Raw genomic sequence first — 22,510 nt, 5'->3', positions numbered from 1 at the left:
TCCCTCTGTTGTCCTCCCCTCCTTAGGGGACCTGCTAAAAAATGCCCAGCTCTGCCAGGCTTTTGAAAAAGCCTTTTGGGGGATGTAAGAAGGTGAACACCTGAAGATCTACCCTTGCCCTCCATGGTCTCTGAACAGCTCCTGCCCCCCCCCCAACCCTGCAGGGCTGGGTCCAGATCTGGGGTCCCCAGCACCAGGAGGACACGGAGGTGTTGGAACCATTCCAAAGGAGGCACTGGAGATGCTGGGAGGGCTAGAGCAGGAGAGGAAAGGAGAGAGAAGAGAAGAGAAGAGAAGAGAAGAGAAGAGAAGAGAAGAGAAGAGAAGAGAAGAGAAGAGAAGAGAAGAGAAGAGAAGAGAAGAGAAGAGAAGAGAAGAGAAGAGAAGAGAAGAGAAGAGAAGAAGAGAAGAGAAGAGAAGAGAAGAGAAGAGAAGAGACGAGACCTGGGGAGACCTCAGAGCACCTCCAGTGCCTGAAGGGACTCCAGGAAAGCTGGGGAGGGACTTAGGACAAGGGTCTGGAGGGATGGGACAAGGGGGAACAGTTTTAGACTGAAAAAGGGTAATTTGGCTGATATATGGGTAAGAAATTCTTCCTTGTGAGGGTGCTGAGCCCCATCCCTGGCAGTGTTGAAGGTTGGATGGGGCTTGGAGCACCCTGGGTTGGAGGAGGTGTCCCCATGGCAGCGAGGTTGGGACTGGATCATCTGGTTGGTCCCTTCCAACCCAAACCATTCTAAGGTTCTTCTCTTTAATGGCTGGTTTATCTGGGGGTAACACTCACCTTTTCCTGTATTTCCACCCACTTATGGTGCTGCATCTCCCCGTGCCTGCCCACCCACACCACAGGGTCTTGGAGCACTGCAGTGTCCCTGCAGCAAGGGACAACTGGGACACTGATGGCTTTGCCCACCCGAGTCTGGCAGCCTCTTCCAGGGGTGCCCATCACTGCTGGGTGCTGCAGCCTGACCTGAGGTGCTGCTGCCTTCAGCCCATGAGATGAACTGGGAAGCAAATACCAACACCAAGAGCTGATCCCCAGGTGGTGGCTGCAGGGCTTGCTGGGGTGATGGCCTTGTGACAACAGGAAGGGTGGCTGCTGGCCCTTGGTGGCCCCATGAGCAGTTTCCGGGCTTGTAATGAGCTGGTACCAGAGCAACTGGAGGCTGAGCAGAGGATGAGTGGGAGGGGGAAGGCTCAGTGCTTCTGCTCAGGAGGAGGTGGGTGCTGGCACGGTCTGTCCCATGACTAACACCAACACCCATCAGGGCTCTGCCATGGCTCTGCACAGAGCTTTCTCCTCTGCCAGCCGTGTTTCTGTCCATCAGCTCTGGGGGATGTGCTGGGGATGTCTGTTTGCACAGCATGCACATCTCAGTGCTTGGGGAGCTCTGTGCAGAGGGGGAACCTCTCCTGAGGGGCTTCTCTGTGGCTCACATTGCCCCAGAGTTGGTGCCTGGATGCTTGGGACTCTCCTGGAGTCTCCAGTGGAAATCCTCCTGGAGTGGAAATCTTCCTTCCCTGTGCCTTGTGAACTTCCCAGTGGGTTGCACTACCCCTCTGCAATGCTCTCCCCTCTTCCCTGCTGTTTGCCTGGCTTCCTTTTTCATCTCTCCTCATTGCACTTTTCAGGTGACATCAGAAAGCACAGCTTGAAGCAAAGCTCTCAGGGCTGCAAAACGATCCGAGCTGGAAGCAGGGCAGGAGGGATGTGATCCCAAACTGGGTAACATCATCCCATGGGATTCAGGGGCAAAGGGATGGAGAGAGCTGGGGCTGACCCTTGGCAAAGGATGGAAGCAAAGAGGCATCTGCAACCCACCAAAAAACGTGTGTGGTTTTTTAGGATATTGCCACTGGCTCTTGCAGCTGGGTTCTTCCCCTGTCTCTTCAACACCCCAATAAATTTGTGTTTTGGGGGCTTTAAATGAGACAAACCAGAGCTACCAGCAACCTTCCTTAAGTGAGTGCCATTTGATACATAGAAAAATATGAGGTTTCTAGATTGTCACAACATGTGAAAATAGTTGGAGATTTCCTCCCTGACAGGAACAAAAAAAAAAAGGAAAAAAAAAAAAAAGGGAAAAAAAATGTTTAAAGCTGTGCAGTAATTACCTGCTAATGGAGAAGATAGTCAAGAATGAGAAATTGTGAAATCCTCTTGGTGCAAAGAAATTGCTAGTAGGCATGTTTGGGAAATAACCACATCCATTCCCCTCCTTCTTAATTACAGCAAATATGTGCAAGGATGGGACGCTGAGGTGCTGGGATGTAATGGTTTCACCCCCCCCGTGAAATACTTCGAAAACAGGGGAAAAAAATGAACTGGTAATACAAAACTTTGATATAATGCACTTTTTTATAACCAGGAGGCTGCAGGATCTGTGTGGCCATAAGGATGGGGAGGGGCAGCATTGGGGGTGGGTGGTAAAGGTTTTCTGGGATACTGCACCCAAAGAAAAACTCCTGGGTTTTGGGAAAAAAATGGGAAAATGAGCATGGCACAGCTGTGGCTTTGTTGTTGTGCAGCACAGGGTTCAAACACACAGGGATTGTACCAGCCCTGGCTGTGTCTGCTGACATCAAGGTGCTTTTTTACTGTGAAATGACTGTTTCACAGGGAAACATTGCAAGGCTGGAGCAACCTCCTTAAAAAAATGCTGAAGAGGCTTAAATGTTAAAAAAAAAAAAAATTAAAATAAATCCCTATTTGCTTTTCAGTGCTGCTGTTCCCACCTCTGGGCAGGTGAGGACAGGCAGGAGGACCCCAGGGTGTCCCAGCCAGGGTTGGATGGTGAGGTCTGGGTACCTGCTGGATCCCAGGGATTGCTCTGGATCCCATACAACATCTCCTGGGTGAAACTCCTGAGGAGCTGGGCAGGGAAGATGTGCTGAGCTTCATGCTGAGCACCAGAACTCAGCACCCTGGGGGGATGCTGCTGACCTCTCAGCAGGGCTTGCTGGGCTCCTGCCTGTGCTTACCCCATGGTTCAGGGTCTGCCCTGCCCGTGCATTAGGGACAGGGACGTCCCCCCCGTCCCACTGACCCCATCCCCCTCTGGGTCCATCCTGGCAGGCCCTGGGTGCTTTTTGTGCTGAGGCAGCACAGCACAGCAGGATCCTCTGATTCATCCCCCGGCGGGCTCACACCCGGGCTGGGCTCCTTGGCCCAGTTGTTGATCCTGTCAGAGGTGCTGGGATGGGCTGGGACCCCCACTGGGTGCTCTGGTGGCTCCTGAGTCCTGGGTGTGAAGGGCTGTGGGGGGTGCTGGGGTACCCAGCTCCCTCCTCCTCCTTTGTGGGGTGGATGCAAAGCCAGAGGGATGATTGGGGTTCACTGCTTGTGGGGGGCTGAGCACCCCCTCTGGGGGCATCTCCAGTGGAAGGAGATGGGAGGATGCAGGGATGCTGAGCCCCAGGTTTCCCTGTGGGTCACTCCCAGAGGGCATGTTTGGGATCTGGAGGTGCTTTAATGTTTTCCTGAGGCTGATGCCTGTAAAGAATCTCCCATGCCACGTCCAACCATGCTGCCCTCTCCCACTAAGAAAGGTGCTTCATATTCTTCCCCAATACAAAAGGGGAAACTGAGGCACAGGAGGCTCATAGATCTCAGCCCATCCCTGAGGAGGGGTGAGGTCAGAGGGTTAAGGCAGGCTGCAGGGTTGCATTTTTAGCTTCCTGGTTCTGCTGCTGACCTGTGTGACCCAAACTGAGGGCTTCCCCATCTCCTCTTCTCCCCTCCCTTGTCACAAACATCTGCTGGGAACTGAGAGGGGATGGGAAAAGGAAAACAAGGGACAAGGATCTGCTGCTACCCAGACTCACACCGTGCCAGGGCCTTGGATTACAAATCTGTTTAGGCATGCCAAAATACAGGTGATGCTGGGTATCCCTCCTGGCACTGCCACGAGAAGGTGGCACAACCCGTCTGATGGGGATGGAGTTGCACCCCAGAGACGAAAGGTCCCAGGAAAACACCTCCCACCTGCCTGGTGGTCACCAGGAACCTCATCTTGGCAGCAAGAAGAGGGGCTGGAGCTTGGAGAGAGGGCTGGATTTTGGGAGGCAGTGGGAGGGAGGATTGGGATGGTGTCAGCGTCCCTGTGCCCAGGTCAGGGGCAAGAGGCTTTGGCAGAAGGTTGTGGAAGAGTTCTTCCAGAAGAACTGGAAGAGCAGGGCTCCAGCAGAAGGCCGGGGCAAAGGTGTGGGTTTGGCACCTGGCGAGGGGGCTGGCGAGTGTTGCAGGTCAGTTTTTGAGGGCACCTGCAGAGCCGGCTGGGAGAACTGGTATGGCAGAAAGCTCTGCCTGGGTCAAAGCAGCAAAGGGTGCAGAGGATTTGCTGCTGGCTCCTCCCCCCTCCTGTTGGGCTCTGAGATGGTCCTGCTGTGAGGCACCTCCTGCTCTCACCCCACTCCAACACTTGCCAATTTCTCCTTCTTGGGGCTGAGGGAGAAACTCCCAAACCCTCAGCTCCTGGTGCTGCTGCAGCAGCATTTGGGGTCCAAGCTGTTGCTCTTGCCCTGGCTCTTTGGGATGCCCTTTGCCATCCAGTTTAACCCATTTTTACACTCACGATTATTTTTTTTTTTTTAATTTCCCTTTATTCACAATAAATAAGATACTGTAATACAAAGACCTCAACACAAAATCCAAAAATCATGTTCTTTCTGCAGCCACGAATAAATAGGACTCACCAGCACCAGCTAATGCATCTATGAGCAGCGTGGGCCCTGTGGTGGGGAGAAAGCAGGGGGGGACTTTGCTGCACCCACTTGCCTAAAGCAGTTTTTCTTCCTTGCTGGCACCTCCACGGTGTTTCCATCCCCTGGGCCATCAGGGTGAGGTGCTGCCTGTGCCAGAAGATGCGGTCTCAGGAGTCTGGGAATGGTGCAAAACTGGCACCCAGGAGGGCAGGGGGCAGTGGGTGGGGGTCAGACAGCAGCTGAGGGGCTGCCCTGGGCTGAGGCTTCTCCACTGGGCTGAGCAGTTAAGCAAGGAGAGGTTCTAACACTCAGACTCAGGTAGAGGGGTTATATAAACAGACATTGCAATGCTCCCATCTTAGTCACAGGTGGTCTTTTAAGTTCCAAGACTTTTGCTTAAGAGTCTACTGTAGCTGGATGTGTTCCTTGCCTGGCTTTGGTGCACACATGAGCCCATGTGTGGGGCTTCCTCCCCTCCTTTTGCTTGTGTTTTGTTTTTTTGGTTTGTTTTTGGTTTTTTTTTTCCAACTATTCCTACGGTGGGGTCAACTCCATGGATTTCTTCCTCTCCTCTCTCTGCTCTTCCCACTCCTCCTCAGACTCATAGGTGCCCTTGACGATGGCAACTCTGTCTGAGATGTTCATGCAGTAGGGGACGAGGATGTAGAAGTAGAGCAGAGCAGCCAAGCAAGCCCCGAGGATGGGTCCAACCCAGAACACCTGGAAAGCAACAAGGGAGAAGGTGAGAGCAGGTCTGGGAGGTTGGTGCACCACGTCCAGCCACCACACCAGCATCCCTCACTGCTCCACATCTCCGAACCCTTGGAAAAATGAAAAAACCCTTTCCAGGAGACTTCTTGGGCTGAAATCCCCCCAACCTTTCCAAGCTAAAGACACAAAGGTCTTTCTGAGTGCAAAGATGTGGTGTGTGCTGGAAAGGAGGCACCAACCCAGCTCTGCAGGCTGGGTCTGGGCTTGCATGCAGTGCTGGGTGACTGCAAAAGCCTAAGCTGGGCTCCCCTGTGGGCATTACTGACCTCAGATGATGCCCTGGCTCAGAACCCATGGGTGGGTGGAGGGAGGGGTCTTATGTTTGTCCCCTTGCTGGTTCTGTGCCACTGGGATAGCAGCTTCCTTGTGGATCAAGGGGGAAACCCCCCCTCCCTCTCCAGTCCCTTTTTATCCTTTCAGGCCTGGGATAGGCTCTGAACCAGCCATCCCTCTGACCCCCACGGCAATTGCTGCTCTTTCCCCATCTGTCCCTGGCAGCCTCTTGACCAGTTTGTCCCAGCACACGGCCAACACTCACCCAGTGTGCTGGGCTGAACCTCCTCACGATGACTGCTGGTCCAAAGGACCGGGCTGGGTTCATGGAGCACCCGGTGAAATAGATCTGTCAGTGCAGAAAGGAAAGCAAGAGAAGATGTCTCATATTGACACAACCAACTTTTCAGAAGCAGGTACTGAAACAGCCCCCAGCACCATTTCTCTTGCAGCGTGGTGGGAACTCTCCAACACCACGGAGAAGCCCACGAACACCCCATGGGGGCTTTCCCAGTCCCACTTTGTCTCAGATCAACAGCACAAGAGTATTTTGGGGAACCCCATCCTCGTGGGATCCTCTGCCCTGTTCTCCTGCTTTGGACACTCACCCCCACCAAGTGTCCCACGGTAACGGAGAGGCCGATGGACAGGGCTGGGCTGCCCACGTTGCCATTCCTCCGGCTGTCCGTGGAGGCAAAGATGCAGGCAGCCAGCTGGAAGGTGAGGATGATCTCCACCACGAGGGCCTGGCCAGGAGTAATGTTGTTGTTGAGCTGCAAACCAGCAAGGGCATAAAATAAGTAACCAACCCCAGGGCTTGTCATCACTTTTCATTGTTCTCCAAAGCCTGGGAGAAGCCCCCCCAGGTCCTCTGCCCAGCCCTTCGGCACAGGGTGCTGTGCTGGCCACTGCTCAGGTCCACTGCTCCTTTTCTTGAAAGGGAACAAATTATCTTTCTGTTTTATGCTCCACAATTTGTCTCTCCCCATCCCCTCCCTCCCTGGGACTCTCCACATCTTTCCATTAACTTGGCTCTGCAACACTCAGCACTTGCCCTCAAAGTCCAACACAGATTTGTCCCTTTTTATCCTGCATTTCTTCCCCCCTTGCTGGTTGCTGTCATATCCTGACTCTTCTCCCCTCCACTCTGTGCAGCACTTCCCTGGGAGGCTGGGGAGCACCCGGCAGCCACTGCAGAAGGGCACAGGATGAGGGGTGAGGGTTGGGATGAAGGTTGGGGGTGTTCATGGGGGTAGGACAGGCTGCTGCTGTCCCACTGCCTCCGCACTCTCCTTTGGGGACTCTCTGTTGGACTCAACCCGCCTGGGTATGGGAAGCACAAAGTGACCCAAGCTTCCACAGCTTGGTTTTTAGGCAAATCTGACTGTCTTAGGACATGTGGAAATAAGATGGATTGCAGCACTTCATCCCAGTGATTAAACTCTCCTCAACGTCCCTGTGCTGCTCCAGGGGGTCCTAACCTGTGCTGTGGTTGGAGTGGCAGCTCCACCACCACATTTCACGTGGTTTCTCAGCACAGCTCCAAGAACTTGAGCCCTGCTCCTTGTCCCCACTTAACTCAGGGGGTCCCACTGTCTCCCCTCCTCCTCTAAGCCCCTGCCCCTTGCAGCCTCTCCACTCTGTCCTGAGCATTGCTCCTTCTTCAGCTCTTCTCCACCACCTCTCTCCATCCACCTCCATTTCCCAGCTCCTCCAGTACACTGGTTACAGTGGGCTTCTGCTCCCCCTGCCTGTACTGGTTTAACTGGGCTCTGCTTCCTGCCCTCCCTCCTCCGTCCTGGCGCAGCTCCTATCCCAGCATTAATCTCCAGGTGGAGAGGCTGCAGTCAAGAACATCTCAATGGTGTGGTGACTCACTCAGTCCCTTAGGATAAAGGAAGCACTTATTAAAGGAGGAAAAAAACCATGCTATTCATTACCCCGCACAGTAAAGCTGTCATGGCAATACCCTGCTGCCTATGCCCATGTTTGCTCCTGGCCCTTTCCCGTCCCTCTGTGCAGGACAGGACAATGTGTCCAGACTGAGCATTCCGATGGATTTGGCTCTCTGCCTTGGTGCCAGCATCAGCTTCTTGGTCTCAAGGAGAGGGAAAGCCAGGGGGCAAGGGGAACCATCTCCAGATAGGCAGACTTACCGCGTTGATGGCCAGGTTGCCACGGGTGTTGGCTGGTGTCACACCGTAGAGGATGCCAGCCCCGGCGATGGCCCCAACCAGTTGGGCAATCACGTAGAAGAGGGTCCGGAGGAAGGAGATCTGGTTCCCGACGAAGAAGGCAATGGTCACAGCCGGGTTGATGTGGGCACCACTGATGTGGCCAAATGCCTGCACCAGGGTGCCGATGGCCAGCCCGAAGGCCAGTGCAATCTGAAGGATGCTGGGGAGGGCAGATGGCCACTTCAGGGCTGAGCCAAGGCCGATGAAGACGAAGATGAGCGTGCAGAGAAACTCGACAAAGACGGAGCGAGCGAAAGCCAGGGTTAATATTTCCCTCTTCATGGTGGGAGCGGGTGGAGAGCAGCTAGGAAGGAAGAAAGTTTAGGTTTCCTCTGTCTCCAGGCTCTTCTGCCTGCACCCAGTTGTAGGGCCATACCTATCTATATATGCAAGAGCAACAGGGAGCTGTGTTACAAGGCAGTGGGTGGAGCCACGGAATTAGCCAGTCCTCCCAAATTATCATGTGAAACTGGAAAAGTTTCCATCTGAAAATAACTTCAGAGCCTCTTGGTGAACCAGTGACTCAGATGGTGGTGGCATTTCTTTCTCCTTCCCTCTGCAAACAAAGAGCCCCTATAGGGTGTCTCTGTGGTCGTTAGATAACGCGGTTGCATAACGACGCCTTGATCCCTCCTCTGCTTTTCCCTTTTACTACCTCTCACCAGGTGCTGGGTGTTTCGTTAACAGAGGTGTAGTTAATATTCCCTTCCTCCGTGTCCTTGCAGACTGGAGAGGACTCTCTTTTTGCTTGAAAAGTCCCAAGTCTTGCTGCTGGTGTTGGGCTGGAGGAGCCCTCCTGGGACAGGACTCTCCATGTATTGGATTTACATGGGATGTTGAAATGTAAAGCGAAGCGAAGCACCTGGACCTGCTCCCAGGCTTTCAAAACATCTCAGCTCCAAGAAGCAAATGGTCCTGTGAGCAGGGCAGGGTTTGCGGGATTCTTAGCCTAGCCAGGAAGCCATGGACAAGCTGGGGATTCCTGGAGGTGCCTGGGTGGAGGGAGAAAGGGACAGTGGGTCTCGGGTGGAGAGAGCTGGTGGTGGTGGTGCAGAGCTGGGCTGTAGACCCCTCTGCTGCCTTTCTGCTTTGCTGCTCTTCACAGAGCATCTCGGGGGGGTTGCACCAGTTGGCCTGTGGCCAGGAAGGGTGTATCCAACCCCTGTCATCTCCAGCCTTTTTCTTTTCTTTTTTGCCTTTCAAGATATTGCTCAACGAAGTCAATGATTTTACTCTTGGGTATGTCAACATGAAGTCACAGGCTCTGCATGCACCCAGGCCATGTTTGCATGTTCCTGTCGAGCTGCCCTCCATCCCAAACCCATCCAGCTGCAAATCCTTGGCTGGCAGGGAGCTGAGAGGGGAGGCTCCTAGCACTGTGCAACACGGAGCTGATGGGCACAGAGATTTTAGGGTGGGGACACTTAACAATGAAATTTTGATCCCCTCGTTGTTCTTGCAGCCTTCTGCCAGGATTTATTTTTATTTTCTGTTTTTCTAATGGGTTTGGGTGCCAGGTCTGCCCTCCTGGCTTGATTGATGCCATCTCTCCATGCCTAATACAGCAAGCCTGAGAAGGGGTTACCCATGGCTCCCACCTACCTCTGCAGAAAGTCACACTCCAGCACACAGTGAGCAAAGCTCTACAGGCAGGAGACTGGTAAAATCATTTAAATCTCAATTTAAATTCAAAAAGCCCTAAAAAGTTGCATTCGCTGCTGCCTTCTGCTGGGTGCAGTCAGACCTGCACACATCCAGGGGGGTCAAAATCCAGGAGGGATTCCTCTTCAGAGCCAGAGGAGGGGAGTTCTTGCTCCAGATAGGAAAATAAATGAGCCTTTCTCCTCCAGCTGTACCCAAAGTCCTGAGCTGAGCAAACAGACCCAGGGAGTCTCAAGGGAGGGAGGATCCGTTACAGAGTTAATTCCTGAGAATGATTTTCCCCTCGTTCTGCTGATCCTGGGGAAGATTGCAGAGCTGAAGACCAGATCTCTTATCCTTGAAACACCTGGTCCGTTGGCGTGTTTTGGTGAAAGTTTTGCAAGCTGGTATTTCAAGACACCTTGGCCAGATTCCAGCTGGAGTTACTTGCCACTTCCCTTCAGCCTTGCCTGTTGCTCCAGCTGGTTAAAACGCACCTTGTTCCCATCCTCCAGACCATTTTGTAACACGCCCACCACAGCTTTCCCTCGGCAGTGGCTGCAGTTTGCAGGCAGCTCCTCCACCACACAACAAAAAAAGCAGCCTTGAGCCCAGGGATGCTCCTCCAGGTCCCCCTGTGGATAACGACTCCTCCTGGCAAAATCCTTTGGCTGACCAAGAGATGGACACCATGGGAGAAGCTTTTGGAGAGAAACAGGATGTTTCCCTGCTAACATGTCATGCAAAGCGTGTTTTCCCCAGGCTGTTTGCCAGACTTTCCTCTCCAGGGCATTCCTGCTTGGCTTCTCTGGTGCCTGAGCGTGCTGAGCAGGCTTTGGGATGGCTCCTTCCTCTTCCTGCGTGCCCTCCAAGGAGCTTGTACAAACTCCAAGTGCCTTTGATGTGTCAGGTTTAATTGAATTGGGCAAGATGTTGAGAAGGCATTAGGCAGGTCCCTGCTGCCAGACTGACACCTACGTGGTGGGGTCACAAGGATGAGGATGGGTTTTGCACCACCACCTCCTTGCACTCTCTTGAAAGGCAAGGGATTACTCTGCCAGCCTGAGGCTGAGTGATTCCACCGTCTCCTGCCCTGCAGCAATGAAGCTTTTACTTCCCCTAGTAACCTGGCCGGGTACTTTGGGACAAAAACCTCCAAGTGTTAATCTCCCTTTGGGGATGTTACCACGTCCCATCCCACTGATTTGTCTGGAGAAATGGGTCTTGAAGCTGCCTTCCAGCCCTTGGTGGCTGCTGGGCTCAGCTGGGTGGTCACAGTGACCTGGTGACCTGGTACAGATAGGGATGTTGTTATTTAAATGCTGAATAGTGTTAATGCTTAATAACAGCATCGCTCTGCTCTCTGCTTGGAAATGATTTGCTGGTCTCCAAGGTGTGCAAGAGGATGCAAATGTTTTGGGGCTGGTCTGCCATGGAAATGCCAGTAGCTTTCATAAGTAATTTGCACTGAAATCATCATTAAACCATCACATGGGGATAACAACAATAATGTGTATCAGAAAAAGCAAAAGGATGGTTAGAAAAAAGACCCATGTGAGATCACAGAGCAAGGGCTGGAGACCTGGTGTCCTGATTTTCAAGTCTAGCCCTTTCCAGCAAAGCCACCTGCATCAGCAACATTAAGAGGTTGAGCTTCTGCTCATTCTGAGGGCATACTTTGAATTCTTATGGGCCAGCCAGCACTTATCAGTGTCCTCAGGACTCAGACAGAGCTGTGCTCGGGGCTGTGGTGTTTTTCCGCTGTATTTGCTGTGGACATCTCATCTCCACCCATGCAGTCTCCTGGCAAGGCTGCAAGGAGCACTCTTGGGAATAACTGCAGAAATGATGTGGGAGGAGAGCTGCCATCTGGAAAGGGATGTCCCCTCTTCACCTTGGCACCAGAGCTGGGGACAGGTGGGATCCTATCCTGCTCCCATGGGGCTGGATGGAGAGCAGGACCAGCTCTGGTGTGGAAGTGGTTGAGTTGCATCAAGGCAGAGAGCAACTAAAAGTACAACCGACCTCCAAAGCACCCATGAACACCATAAATAACGTAAGAGAGGACATCTGGAAACTCTTAAAAGTTGAAATTCTTGCACGATCACCTGTGTCCAAGAGCTCATGCATTTGGAAAGCCTCTCTTGATGACAACACACGAACAGATGGTTTTACCTTGGTGAACTTGAAAAAATGGTTTTCACTCCATTCTGCCTGTAAGACCCAGAGCAAATGGATTGGGAAATTTCTTAACCTAAAAAGTTAGACAGTATATTCTGATTTAGAGAGAGTCATGGTGGTAGCATCCCCTGATGTGTCAGAGCTGCTAAAGACTTTTGAACTGAGTGCTCTCTGGAGAAATGTGTGATTTTTCTTTAGGTTCTTGGTGTTCCTGGAAAACCAGTCTGAAAATGGAAGCAGAGCCTCTGGTGTCACATCCAGACTCTTTGACAGAGCCTTGTGACATCAGACTTGCTGCAAGCCTTGAAGATACAGGAACCAGCTGGGGCTTTGGCTTCCCCATGAAGCCTTCTGAGAAGGTCCATGGTCCTTTATTTTCCAGACTACACCTGATGCTACCTCATCCTCCTGCTCTCCAGGCTGGATTTAGCCCCCCCAGCACCTCCTCTAGGAAAACAAGCTTGGGAAATATTTCTACATATATAAATAAGGAGGTGCCTCCATCCTAGGTGGGTCAGGCCACCCAAGGCAGGTGCCAGATGGGAACTCAGTGCTCAGATTTCCTTGAACTATCCAGACCTGGAGGATTTGTACAAGGTCAAGCCAAGAAATTCAAAGCAGAAAACTCAGGTCTGATCCCCAAGGTTTGAAGCTGGGCTGTGCTCTTCTCCTCTCTGTCCTGCAAGTGTGAGCTTTTCTCTCCATCACTAAAGCAGCTCACCCTGCATCGTGTTTTCCAAGATAACAGCAGGTTTGCTGTGATCCCAGCCAGGCTGTTTGCATTCTGTTTTCCTCTAGGTTAGTCACTTTCCCCCTTTCCTGCCATGTGATGGAGGTGCTGGGTGCAGGACAGACTCTGAGCTGGCTTTGGAGCAGAGATTTGGATGCTTTCAGATAGATCTCATCTGCCTCTCCAGAAGGTAAAAAATCAGGAGGTCAGTGTTGCAGCCCTACTTCATGGACCTCAGATGCAGAAACCAGAGCTTGGCTCCCTACTAACTACAAACCACCCAAGGAAGGCATCACCATTTCATGTGGCCAGTGGTGAACAGATGATGCTGGAAGCACAGGAAACTGCAGCAGAAGAGATTTCGTTTGCCTGGAAATAAACCAATCATTTTCAAAATAACATTTTGCACGTATCCATCACCTTTTGGACTTGTCCTTCCTCCACCAGGTAGGGTCAAGACATTGGGAAACTTTGATTTGCCACCGGGCTGCTCCATTCCCCAGTGTGCTGGTCCCAGCAGCCTCTCCAACGTGGCTCTGGGGAACAAGGTCCTGAGATCCAGGCAGTGTTTGGGCTGTGCAGTTTTGTGCCCCTGGAGACCTGATGGAATGAGAAGCTCAGCAGGGCCAGATGGAGGAATCATCTTAGGGAACCATGTGACTGCCCTGGGTGACAAATGCTGCCTCTGTGAAATCAGATATTTCTGCTGAAGACAGACAGTATTGTGGCATTTAATTGGTATCTTCAAGCAAAGGGCTGGGCTGGCTCAGGCAGCCAAGCAGCAAAGGCAAGGAAAGGTGTCTGGGCATGTCTTCAATTTTCACAGCACCCAAAGGATCCTCTGCAGAATGAGCACCTCTCACCTCATTGTGCTGAGACCCTCCAGAACTCAGAGGTGGGACAAGAGGAGGAGAGGGAAAACCTCATAGTCTCAGGTGATGGAAGGACATGAGGAGCAATGGGACCTGAGACTCACTGTGCACTGATTTTAATTTTGATTTCATGGTCACTGTGCAGTGATTTTAATTTTGATTTCATGGTCATACTATTTATGACAGGTCCATGATGAAGGCAATAAAGGTGATGGATGAGGCAAGAAATATTGCAGATCTTCATTGTGGAGAGTCATGAGCTCATGGACAGGCATGGCTTTCAAATCCTGGCTCCAACCACAGCTCTTGAGATGGAATATCCAAAGTGTGATCAGCCTGGTGGGGTTTCAGGTTGGTCTGTGGTAGCTCTGATCTCGGGCTTGCTGATCCTGCCCTCTAATTGGAGCTGCCCTGGTGCAAATCTGGAAGGACTGGCTTGGTTTCCTGACTCTGCAAGTTTAGGAAGTGTCACTGAAGTCAATGACACAGCTCTCAGAAAAGGTCAGTTACCATTCCCAGTTGCCTCCAGAGGACTCAGGCTGCTTTAGCCATCCAAAAATCTGGTTTGGGGACATTGAGACCAGAACCAGAACCAGAACACCCAAGTAGTGCTGAAGGGGGGAAATGGATTTTGTGCTGCAGGGCCCTATTTTTAAGTTGGGCTTTGGTCTAATGTCACTTTGCCCAAGTCCTTGGAATGAGGCAGCTGCACTCAGAGCTGCAGAATTTGGGGTTGGGAGGTTACTTTATATCAGTGTATATATATTATGTGGGCATAAATGTGTCACTATTTTATGCACGTGTGCAAATTCAGTGGACAGAAGTGAATTTCAAGCATTTATTTGAAAGAATACAGTAATTATTAGACATGAAAACTCATTCTTGAGGTCTGTGCAGTTTATGTTAAACATAAACTTAAACATTGTTGGGGCAAATGATAAATTAAATGCTTAGACCTGAAGGGGAAGGGACATGTTATGAAGTTGAACATTGCCCTCCCAAAAAAGGATCAGCTGCATGGCATTTTATACAGGATAACTTCTGGGTAAATCTCTTTGGGTTTCCCTGACACACATGGATTTATTTTCCTTTGGAACAAAAATGCAAACTACTTTTAAAACTGAGTATTTGGTAATCTAAATACAATTTTACACTCTGATTGATTTGAAACATGATTTTAATTCCCACTGAGGAGGACAGACAGGTTTTGTGACAAGTTTTTTCTGGTGTAATAGTCAAATGTTCCTTTGCTCTTGCAGGAACAAAGTGGAGGGAAGAATCAATATTTTTGCTGTGGCAGAGAATGGGTTAAGCCAGGGCTAAAACTGCTGCACTTCCATAGCAGCCTCCTGGGGATATTTGCATTAATTAACTGGGAGAGTAAAATGCATCCTTGGCCACAACAGCTTGATATGATTCTCCCCTTGCTTCATGGACATCATGGGCAGCAAACGGCAGCTGGAGGAGGTGATGCAGGAGTTCCCATGCTCTCAGCATCCCTTGGCATGGTGACAAGAAGACCATGAGAACACTTGGTCTGGCTCAGATCAAAGCTTTGTTCACTCCTCTCCTCTCCAGCAATAGCCATTAGCACATTTTTGAGGAGGAGCACAAAGAGGAACAGAGGAAATTATGGATTCCCAAGGAGGAGGAAACTGGAGGGTAAGGAGCAAGGGAAGAGCATCATGATTCTGTGACTCTGTGGTAGTTCATGTCAAAACAGTCAGAGGGAGGAAAATGACGGGGAATGTTTATTTTGATTTGGAAATGGGTCTGATCCTACTGAGTATTTCCATTAACAGCCTTAGCAGAAAAAAGCCTGAATGTGGTGATGACTTCTGGTGGGATGGGGCAATGCTGGGGAGACATCAGCAGCAGAAAGAAACATCAGGAAGTTGTACTGGAATTGCATGACTTTTAGGATATGTAATAGAAATAGGATTGAATTGATGGCTGGAATAGCAAAGTTGCATCCCAAAGACTAAACCCAAATTCTTTGACTATGCTGGCAACCATAACCAGGTCCTGACAGAGCAGAAAGGGGGAGGATGGTTATGAGGCTTTGCTGAGCTCAGACAGGCAGCAAGTGATGGAGAACATCACACCTGAAACGCTTTGTGTAACTCATCTGAGAATCAGTGGGAACAGGGGGAGAGAAGTGAAAAACATGGAAATGAGAACTGAAGCTAAATGACAACACTGGTCCATGAAAGCAACACTGGCCACAGAGGAATTCAGGCTGAAAATCAGGAGGTTTCTCAGTGTCACAGGAGAGACCAGTTGCAGGAGCTCCTCACCAGGGCATCAGGGACTCAAGGACATTCTTCCAGTCCCATCTTCTCAGGAAAGGCTCCATGGGAGCGAAGGACACCTGCATCCCATGGGTAAATAGCAGCAGCAAATCTTCCAGTTTGTGACATACCCCTGGCATGGAGTGAGCACTTCTGTGTGTGTGTGCAAAGGGCCAGGCAGGGAAAAGAAATGGGAGACAGGTGAGGGGAGCTCAACAGCAATGAGGCATCGGGTGGCAACCTCCACACCCAGCAAATGGCTGTAATAACACCTCTGAGAGTGCCTCCGAGCTCCTCGTGAAGGGCAACAAACTCCACCAAGCTCTGACTTTTGCAAGGGGGAGGTGGAAGGAGCCTGCCCAGGGTAGGGTCCCGGTGTCCTTGTTCCTGTTGCTACACTGGTGGTTTGGATTTAAGGGCATTTTCCCCCAGCATCTGAAATCCATCGGCCATGGGGTGTGTTGGGCCATCCCAGGGCATCCCCCCAGGAGATGAATCAACCTGAGTACCCCAAAAAGATGAAGGCAGAGAGGGGAGAGGTGAAACACTCATCTAAACAAACACCAGCTCTACAGCATGTGCCAGAGTTTTCCCTAGCTCCTCCCTCAACCCAGGAGAAGGTTTGGCTACACCTTCTCGGACATCCCCCTTGGCAGGGTCTGTGGGGAGTGGAGTTCCATCGACTGCCGCCTCCGGACCTCCCGTTCTGCCCAGTCCTCCTCTGGCTCACAGCCCTTGAGGATGGCAAGTCTCTCTGAGAAGGTTTTGGCTTGTGGGAAGAGGATATAATTGTAGATGATGGAGGCAGCTGCTGCCCCAAGAAGGGGGCCCACCCAGAAGACCTGTGGGAAAGAAAAGAACCAGGTGAGCTAAATCCATCCTGAGTTTTGAGGATGGAGAGGATCCAGGAGTCCAGCATCGTAAGGGGTTTGTGTTCCTCACTACCCACTGAGCATTTTGGGACCAAAATGAAGAATTTGCTTTGGCAGCAGTGTTACTGCTGACCTGAGGTCCCATCCATTTCTGTTCTGCCTGAATATACCCAACCATCCTCTTCTGTCTCTCCTCCTCTGCTGAGAGCTGCAAAATCTTCGTTAATTATTGGTCCATCGTGGAATCATAGAATATGCCAAGTTGGAAGTGACCCATCAGGATCATCAACTCTAACTCCTGTCCCTGTGTAGGGCACCTCCAGAATCACACCATGTGCCTGAGGGCATCATCCAAACACTTCTTGAACTCAGGCAGGTTTGGTACTCTGACCACTTCCCTGGGGAGCTTGTGCTCAGCTGCCCACTGGATCAAAAACTTTTTTTTTTTATAACTAACTTAAACTTCCCCTGATTCAGCTTCCTATAATTTCCCTGAGTCCTTTCTTTGGTCACGGGAGTGAAGAAATCAGTCCCGTCTCTTCCCCTCTGAAGGAATCCACAGACTGCAGTGAGGTCACCCCTCAGCCCCCCTTTCTGCAGACTGAACAATGGTGACCAACATGAGCACACTCAGTGATTTGGGTTCCTCCTTGGTTTTCCTGCCCATTTACACACTGCCATAGAGAGGAGGGGGCTACCAGCTTGGACTGGACACCTCTGGACCTGAACCACCAGAGCTCTGGCTCCAAACATCCTCTTTGCAGGAGGAAATGCCGGGCGGAATTCCCAAAGGAGCCGGTGCAAAATGTGTGCCCGGATCCAGGCGGAACCAGGAAAGGTCCCCAGGACTGGCAAGAAGAGCTCCCCTATCCATTGCTTTTGCTTCTTTTGATAAGTCATGTTCAACAAACCACACACACCCTCTTTCTGTTGCAATGCACCCTGATTAGATAAGCACCCAGCAGCCCCACCTCCTTCTGCTAATCTCTACATCTCTCCTCCAGCTAGGACCTGGCATGGAAATGCCAGGAATCTGGCTGGCTCTGTGGGTTTCTAGGAATGCTGGTAACCCCGAGGGGCTCATCCCACTGAACCAACACGGAGAGAGCTGATTTCTTACCCAGTGGTCACTGAAGTCTCCGACGATCACAGCGGGAGCGAAGGACCGGGCTGGGTTCATGGAGCAGCCGGTGTAACGGATCTGCCAGGGAGCACCACACATTATTAGCATTAAGCCCTTTTAGCACATTTTAAAAAATCTTGGTGTGTTATTAGCATGATTCATCTCCTGAGCTGCTGGTTCGCCCTCCAGCAGGCCCGTTCCAGGAAAAGGGATACCAGCAGCTTCCAGCTCCTGACTCAACACGGGTGAGTTGTCTGTATCCCAGCACCTTCTGTACAAGGATGTGTCCTGTACATGGTGTAACTCAGCTCCAGGCTGGGTGTCAAGCCCTGAAGCATCACCAGCTCTGCAGGGACAAGCTCCTGCTCTGCCTGCTCCAGGAGCAAATTGCTGCTCCTTGCCACTGAGGGTCATAGACTCATGGAATGGTTTGGGTTGGAAGGGACTTGAAAGCTCATCCTGACTCCCACCCCCTGCCATGGGGACACCTCCCCCAGCCCAGGGTGCTCCAAGCCCCATCCAACCTTCAACACTGCCAGGGGCAGCCACAGCTTCTCTGAGCATCCTGGGCCAGGGGTTCAGCACCCTCACAAGGAAGAATTTCTTACCCATATATCAGCCAAATTACCCTTTTTCAGTCTAAAACTGTTCCCCCTTGTCCCATCCCTCCAGACCCTTGTCCAAAGTCCCACCCCAGCTTTCCTGGAGTCCCTTCAGGCACTTGAGGTGCTCTGAGGTCTCCCCAGGTCTCCTCTTCTCTTCTCTTCTCTTCTCTTCTCTTCTCTTCTCTTCTCTTCTCTTCTCTTCTCTTCTCTTCTCTTCTCTTCTCTTCTCTTCTCTTCTCTTCTCTTCTCTTCTCTTCTCTTCTCTTCTCTTCTCTTCTCCTCTCTTCTCTTCTTCACAGCTTCTGGGGTCCCCCTGGGCCAGGGGCTCAGCACCCTCGCACCAAAGAATTCCTTCCTAAGATCTCATCTCAATCTCCCCTTTTGCAGTTCAAAGCCATTCCCCCTCATCCCATCCCTCCAGGCCCTTGTCCAATGTCCCTCCCCAGCTTTCCTAGAGCCCCTTCAGGCACTGGAAGATGCTCTGAGGTCTCCCCAGAACCTTCTCTTCTCCAGGCTGAACACCCCCAACTCTCCCCCTGGCTCCAGAGCTGCTCCAGCCCTCCCAGCATCTTTGTGGCCCTTGGGAAGGAGGGTAGGAGAACAGTCCCATGGGCTTGCAGCTCATGAAGGTTGGAAGATGTGGCACGAGCATCACTGGTTTAATGCCTGCACTGAGAATCTGGGGGTGCTGGGGGCTGCTCTGTATTGTCACCCCAGAAGGACTGGCCTGGGTGACCATCCCAAATAACTCACAGTCTCATCATGGTCTTGGGTGCCTCAGTTGATGCCACATTCACTACAAGAGGGAAGACCCCACTGATCCCTGGGAGCTCCCTGAGGAACTCAAGGAGCAGCAGAACCCAGCAGTTTAAGTTTTTTCTCTCTCAATAAAAGTCAAGTTCAGGCTCTGCTATGGCTTTGATGGGATTTTTCTCTTCTGGAAAGCCAGGAGTGGGAAAGCCACGGACATCACAGGAATTACAAATCCCCTGCCTACCCCTGAGCATGCAGCCAGGCAGGTTTGGGCTCAGAGGCAAAGACAACCCAAGAAGCTCTGCATTTTATCCCATTCTACCCACCCCAAGGAGATGCCCCACGGCAACAGAAAGGCCAATGGAGAGGGCAGGAGAGCCCAGGTTGTCCTCCCGGCGCTCATCAGTCGAAGCAAAGATGCAGAGGACCAGCTGGAAGGTGAGGAAGAGCTCAACAGTCACTGCCTGCCCCGTGGTGGTCCCGTTGTGCAGCTGGAAGGGGAGAACAAACAAACAAACAAAACATGTCTCAGGGATGGGGAAGTTTGGGGTGGAAAGGTAGAGAGGGAAACCCAAATCAAGGAGAACTGAAAAGGGTGTAGGAAATAGGTGAGAACTTTTACTCCAATATGAAGAGAAGGAAAAAATTCCCAGGAAAAAGGGAAGGTCAGTGGGAACTGATTGACCTGGCAGGATATAGTTCAGTTCCATTTCTTTGGATATTACATTTCACCTTGGTTTTCCCCCTAGGGATATTTTTTTTTAATTTTCCTCACACTTAACACACAAAATGCCTTTTATAAAAATTAATTTACAAATTACATTTTGAAAATGTCAAAAAAAAAAAAAAGTTTTGGCATTAAAAAATTTTTTTAAAATCCCTTCCTATTTTTTAACTGAAAGAATTTTCCCATTTTGATCTGAACCAGTGCCTGGCTGCACTCCCTCTCCTTCAGTTCTGCTTTCTGACACTTGATTGCTTTCTGAGGGATTTTTATCCAGCTCTGGGTGGAGCTGCAGCTGGCAGTGCCACTGACCTTCCCTCTCCCAGTTGCTTCCCTTCATCCAGCCTCAGCTCTGCCCTCCCTTGCCCCACGTCAATCCCTGCATCCTCCCAAACGCTGATCCTGAGATCACTTTGCTGAGTGATGCCACAAAGGTGGCAATTGCCCTCCTGGCCAAGATCCAGAACCACATCTTGGTCACTCTCCTCTCTCCTGCATTGTCCCCCCCTCCTCCCTCCTCCCTCTTTTTCAAAAAGTGATTTGGGGAGGCAGAGCCCACAGGGGGAAAAAAAAATAAAAGTCAAAATCCCCTTTCCTTCTTTTAGATGGTTGAAGGTGTAAAACAACAGAGCTGGGTGTTTTGAAAGTCTCTCATAGAACTCCTACTTCCTTTGTTGGGTTTATTAAACCTCAGCTATTATCAGTCTAAATAGTCTTGTTCAGATTAACCCACAATCCCTTTTGCAACCCTCTTAATCCCTTTGGCAGTGAAGCTGAGTCCTGGAAGTGCATCCCTACTGCAAGAAAGGGGATTTCTGTGGGATGCTTCCCAAGAGATCCCTCATCCCTTGCTGCTTGGGCCAGGTCTGGGTGCTGCATGGGCATCTCTTGTGTGTCCTGCTATGGGTGACCCTGATCTGGCAGGAGGGGTTGGACCCATAGATCTTTTGAGTTCCCTTCCAACCCCTGAGTTCTGTGAGTTTGTGAATTCTACAGGAGCCACAGGTTCCTGTATCTATCTGAAGAGGAGATAGGGGCATGGAGGGGCACGGAGAAAAGAAGAGAAGGGAGAGTGAACCCTGCAGTTCTTTAGGGTTTTTCCCTCTTTTAAATCCTAGAATGGTTAGATTTGGAAGTGACCTTCATCCAGTTTCAGAACCTCTTTTTGTCAGCAGACACCCCTCCCTCTCATCAGGTAGCTCAGAGCCCCCTCCAACCTGGCTGTGAACATTTCCAGGGATGGAACTTTCACAACTTCCCTGGACAACATGTTCCAACCTAATCCAACCCATTCCACCCTCACACTAAAGAATTTCCTCCTAATCTCTAACCTTAATCTCCCCTCTTAAAGTTTTATTATATGCATGGGTGGGGAGGGGGATGTTGGAGGTTGGGACACCATCCCCTCCTGGCTCAGTTTCCTTTTTTCCCTGTGTCTGAAACCAGTTTGGGGTCCTTGTGATGCCTCAGCAGGGCCCAGGCAGTGGGAGCACTGGGATGAACCTGCTGGATCTGTTGGTACCACCTCATCACAGTGGGAAGCACCTCCATGAGCAGTGCTGTTAGTGAGAAGCTGGGATTTAGACCCAAAAAAACCCCCCCTCTATCCTGGTGCAAGATCCTCACGGCCAGGAATCTGGCATGGCAGCCAGTAAATAGTTGTATGGGTGAGGAAAGGTTGTCCAGAGCCAGAGCCAGAGCCAGGCTGGAAAGTGGGACAAGCTGAGGGCAAGAGGGATGGAGAGGCGATGGGTTTCATCACGTCCCTCTCTAACACCTGAGTCTCCTCCCCAGGAGAGCTCCAGATAAAACTGAGGTGGTTGTGGCTTTGTCTTCTAATGGAGGTGTTTATGTGTCCAGCTGGATCATCCCTCTGGTTTTAGTCCTGAAAAGCAGAGGAGGCAGCTGGGACTCCTGCTTTTCTCCCTGTCCTTGATGGAGCAAGCTCATGGTTCTGGGCTGCAGCTGGCAGCAGCTTCCTACCCAAAACTAAGTAAAAATTTGGGGACTAACTAAGCCCTTGCTGGCCACCAAACCCTTCCTCCCATCCCTCAGCCTTCCCAAAAGCCCTGTCCAACCTTTTCTGCTGGCTCCCAAGGACACGAAGTCTTCTTACCTTGTTGATGGCCAAGCCTTCCCGGGAATCTGCAGGGGTGATCTCGTGGAGGATGGCAGCTCCCACCACCCCCCCCAGGAGCTGGGCCACCACATAGAAGACTGCACGGAGGAAGGAGACCTGGGAGCCTATGAGGGAAGCCACTGTCACTGCTGGGTTGATGTGAGCTCCACTGATGTGCCCCAGAGCTTGGACCAGAGTGCTGATGGCCAAGCCAAAAGCCAGGGCGATCTGAAGGATGCTGGGGGAGGATGCTGAAGGCCAGTTGAGTGCAGAGCCCAGGCCAAAGAGGATGAAGATCAATGTGGCCAGAAATTCTGCAAGGACAGCCCGGGTGAAGGCAACGGATCTCAGTTCCCACATCATGGAGAGGATGCAAGGACTGAGCCTGCCCCTGGTGTCCTCAGGGAGCTGTGTCCACAGCTGCTCTGTCCCTGGAGGATGGTGAGGCCAGGAGGTGTATATATGGGTGGGATGGGGCTGAAGGAACACCTGCTGAAGGAGGTGGGATTGTGGTCCATGGAAACCTGATGCTTTTTGTGCCTCCTGCATTTGTGTTCCAGCTGAGGGAACACCAGACCCTGCCCCCCCCCTCAGAGCTGGGGAACTCAGCCTTG

The 22,510-nt window shown here is 51.4% G+C and overlaps 2 protein-coding genes across 2 annotated transcripts; both read right to left on the bottom strand.

The window, feature by feature from the left end:
• Positions 1-5,238: 5,238 nt before the first annotated feature.
• On the bottom strand, positions 5,239-8,282 carry AQP5 (aquaporin 5). The gene is made up of 4 exons (XM_008494398.2): positions 7,905-8,282; positions 6,357-6,521; positions 6,014-6,097; positions 5,239-5,424 (listed from the first exon to the last, which is right to left on the bottom strand). Exons 1-4 carry the CDS (start codon positions 8,265-8,267, stop codon positions 5,239-5,241), a joined length of 798 nt encoding a protein of 265 aa, XP_008492620.1. The 5' UTR covers positions 8,268-8,282.
• Positions 8,283-16,290: 8,008 nt separating this feature from the next.
• Positions 16,291-22,269, bottom strand: AQP2 (aquaporin 2). The gene is made up of 4 exons (XM_008494397.2): positions 21,894-22,269; positions 19,380-19,544; positions 17,693-17,773; positions 16,291-16,542 (listed from the first exon to the last, which is right to left on the bottom strand). Exons 1-4 carry the CDS (start codon positions 22,257-22,259, stop codon positions 16,327-16,329), a joined length of 828 nt encoding a protein of 275 aa, XP_008492619.1. The 5' UTR covers positions 22,260-22,269; the 3' UTR covers positions 16,291-16,326.
• Between the last annotated feature and the right edge of the window lie 241 nt (positions 22,270-22,510).

Source organism: Calypte anna, unplaced genomic scaffold (assembly GCF_003957555.1).
Source record: "Calypte anna isolate BGI_N300 unplaced genomic scaffold, bCalAnn1_v1.p scaffold_87_arrow_ctg1, whole genome shotgun sequence".
NCBI lineage: Eukaryota > Metazoa > Chordata > Aves > Apodiformes > Trochilidae > Calypte > Calypte anna.
The sequence above is the reverse complement of the archived record's forward strand: the minus strand, read 5'-3'. Positions and strand labels throughout refer to the sequence as shown.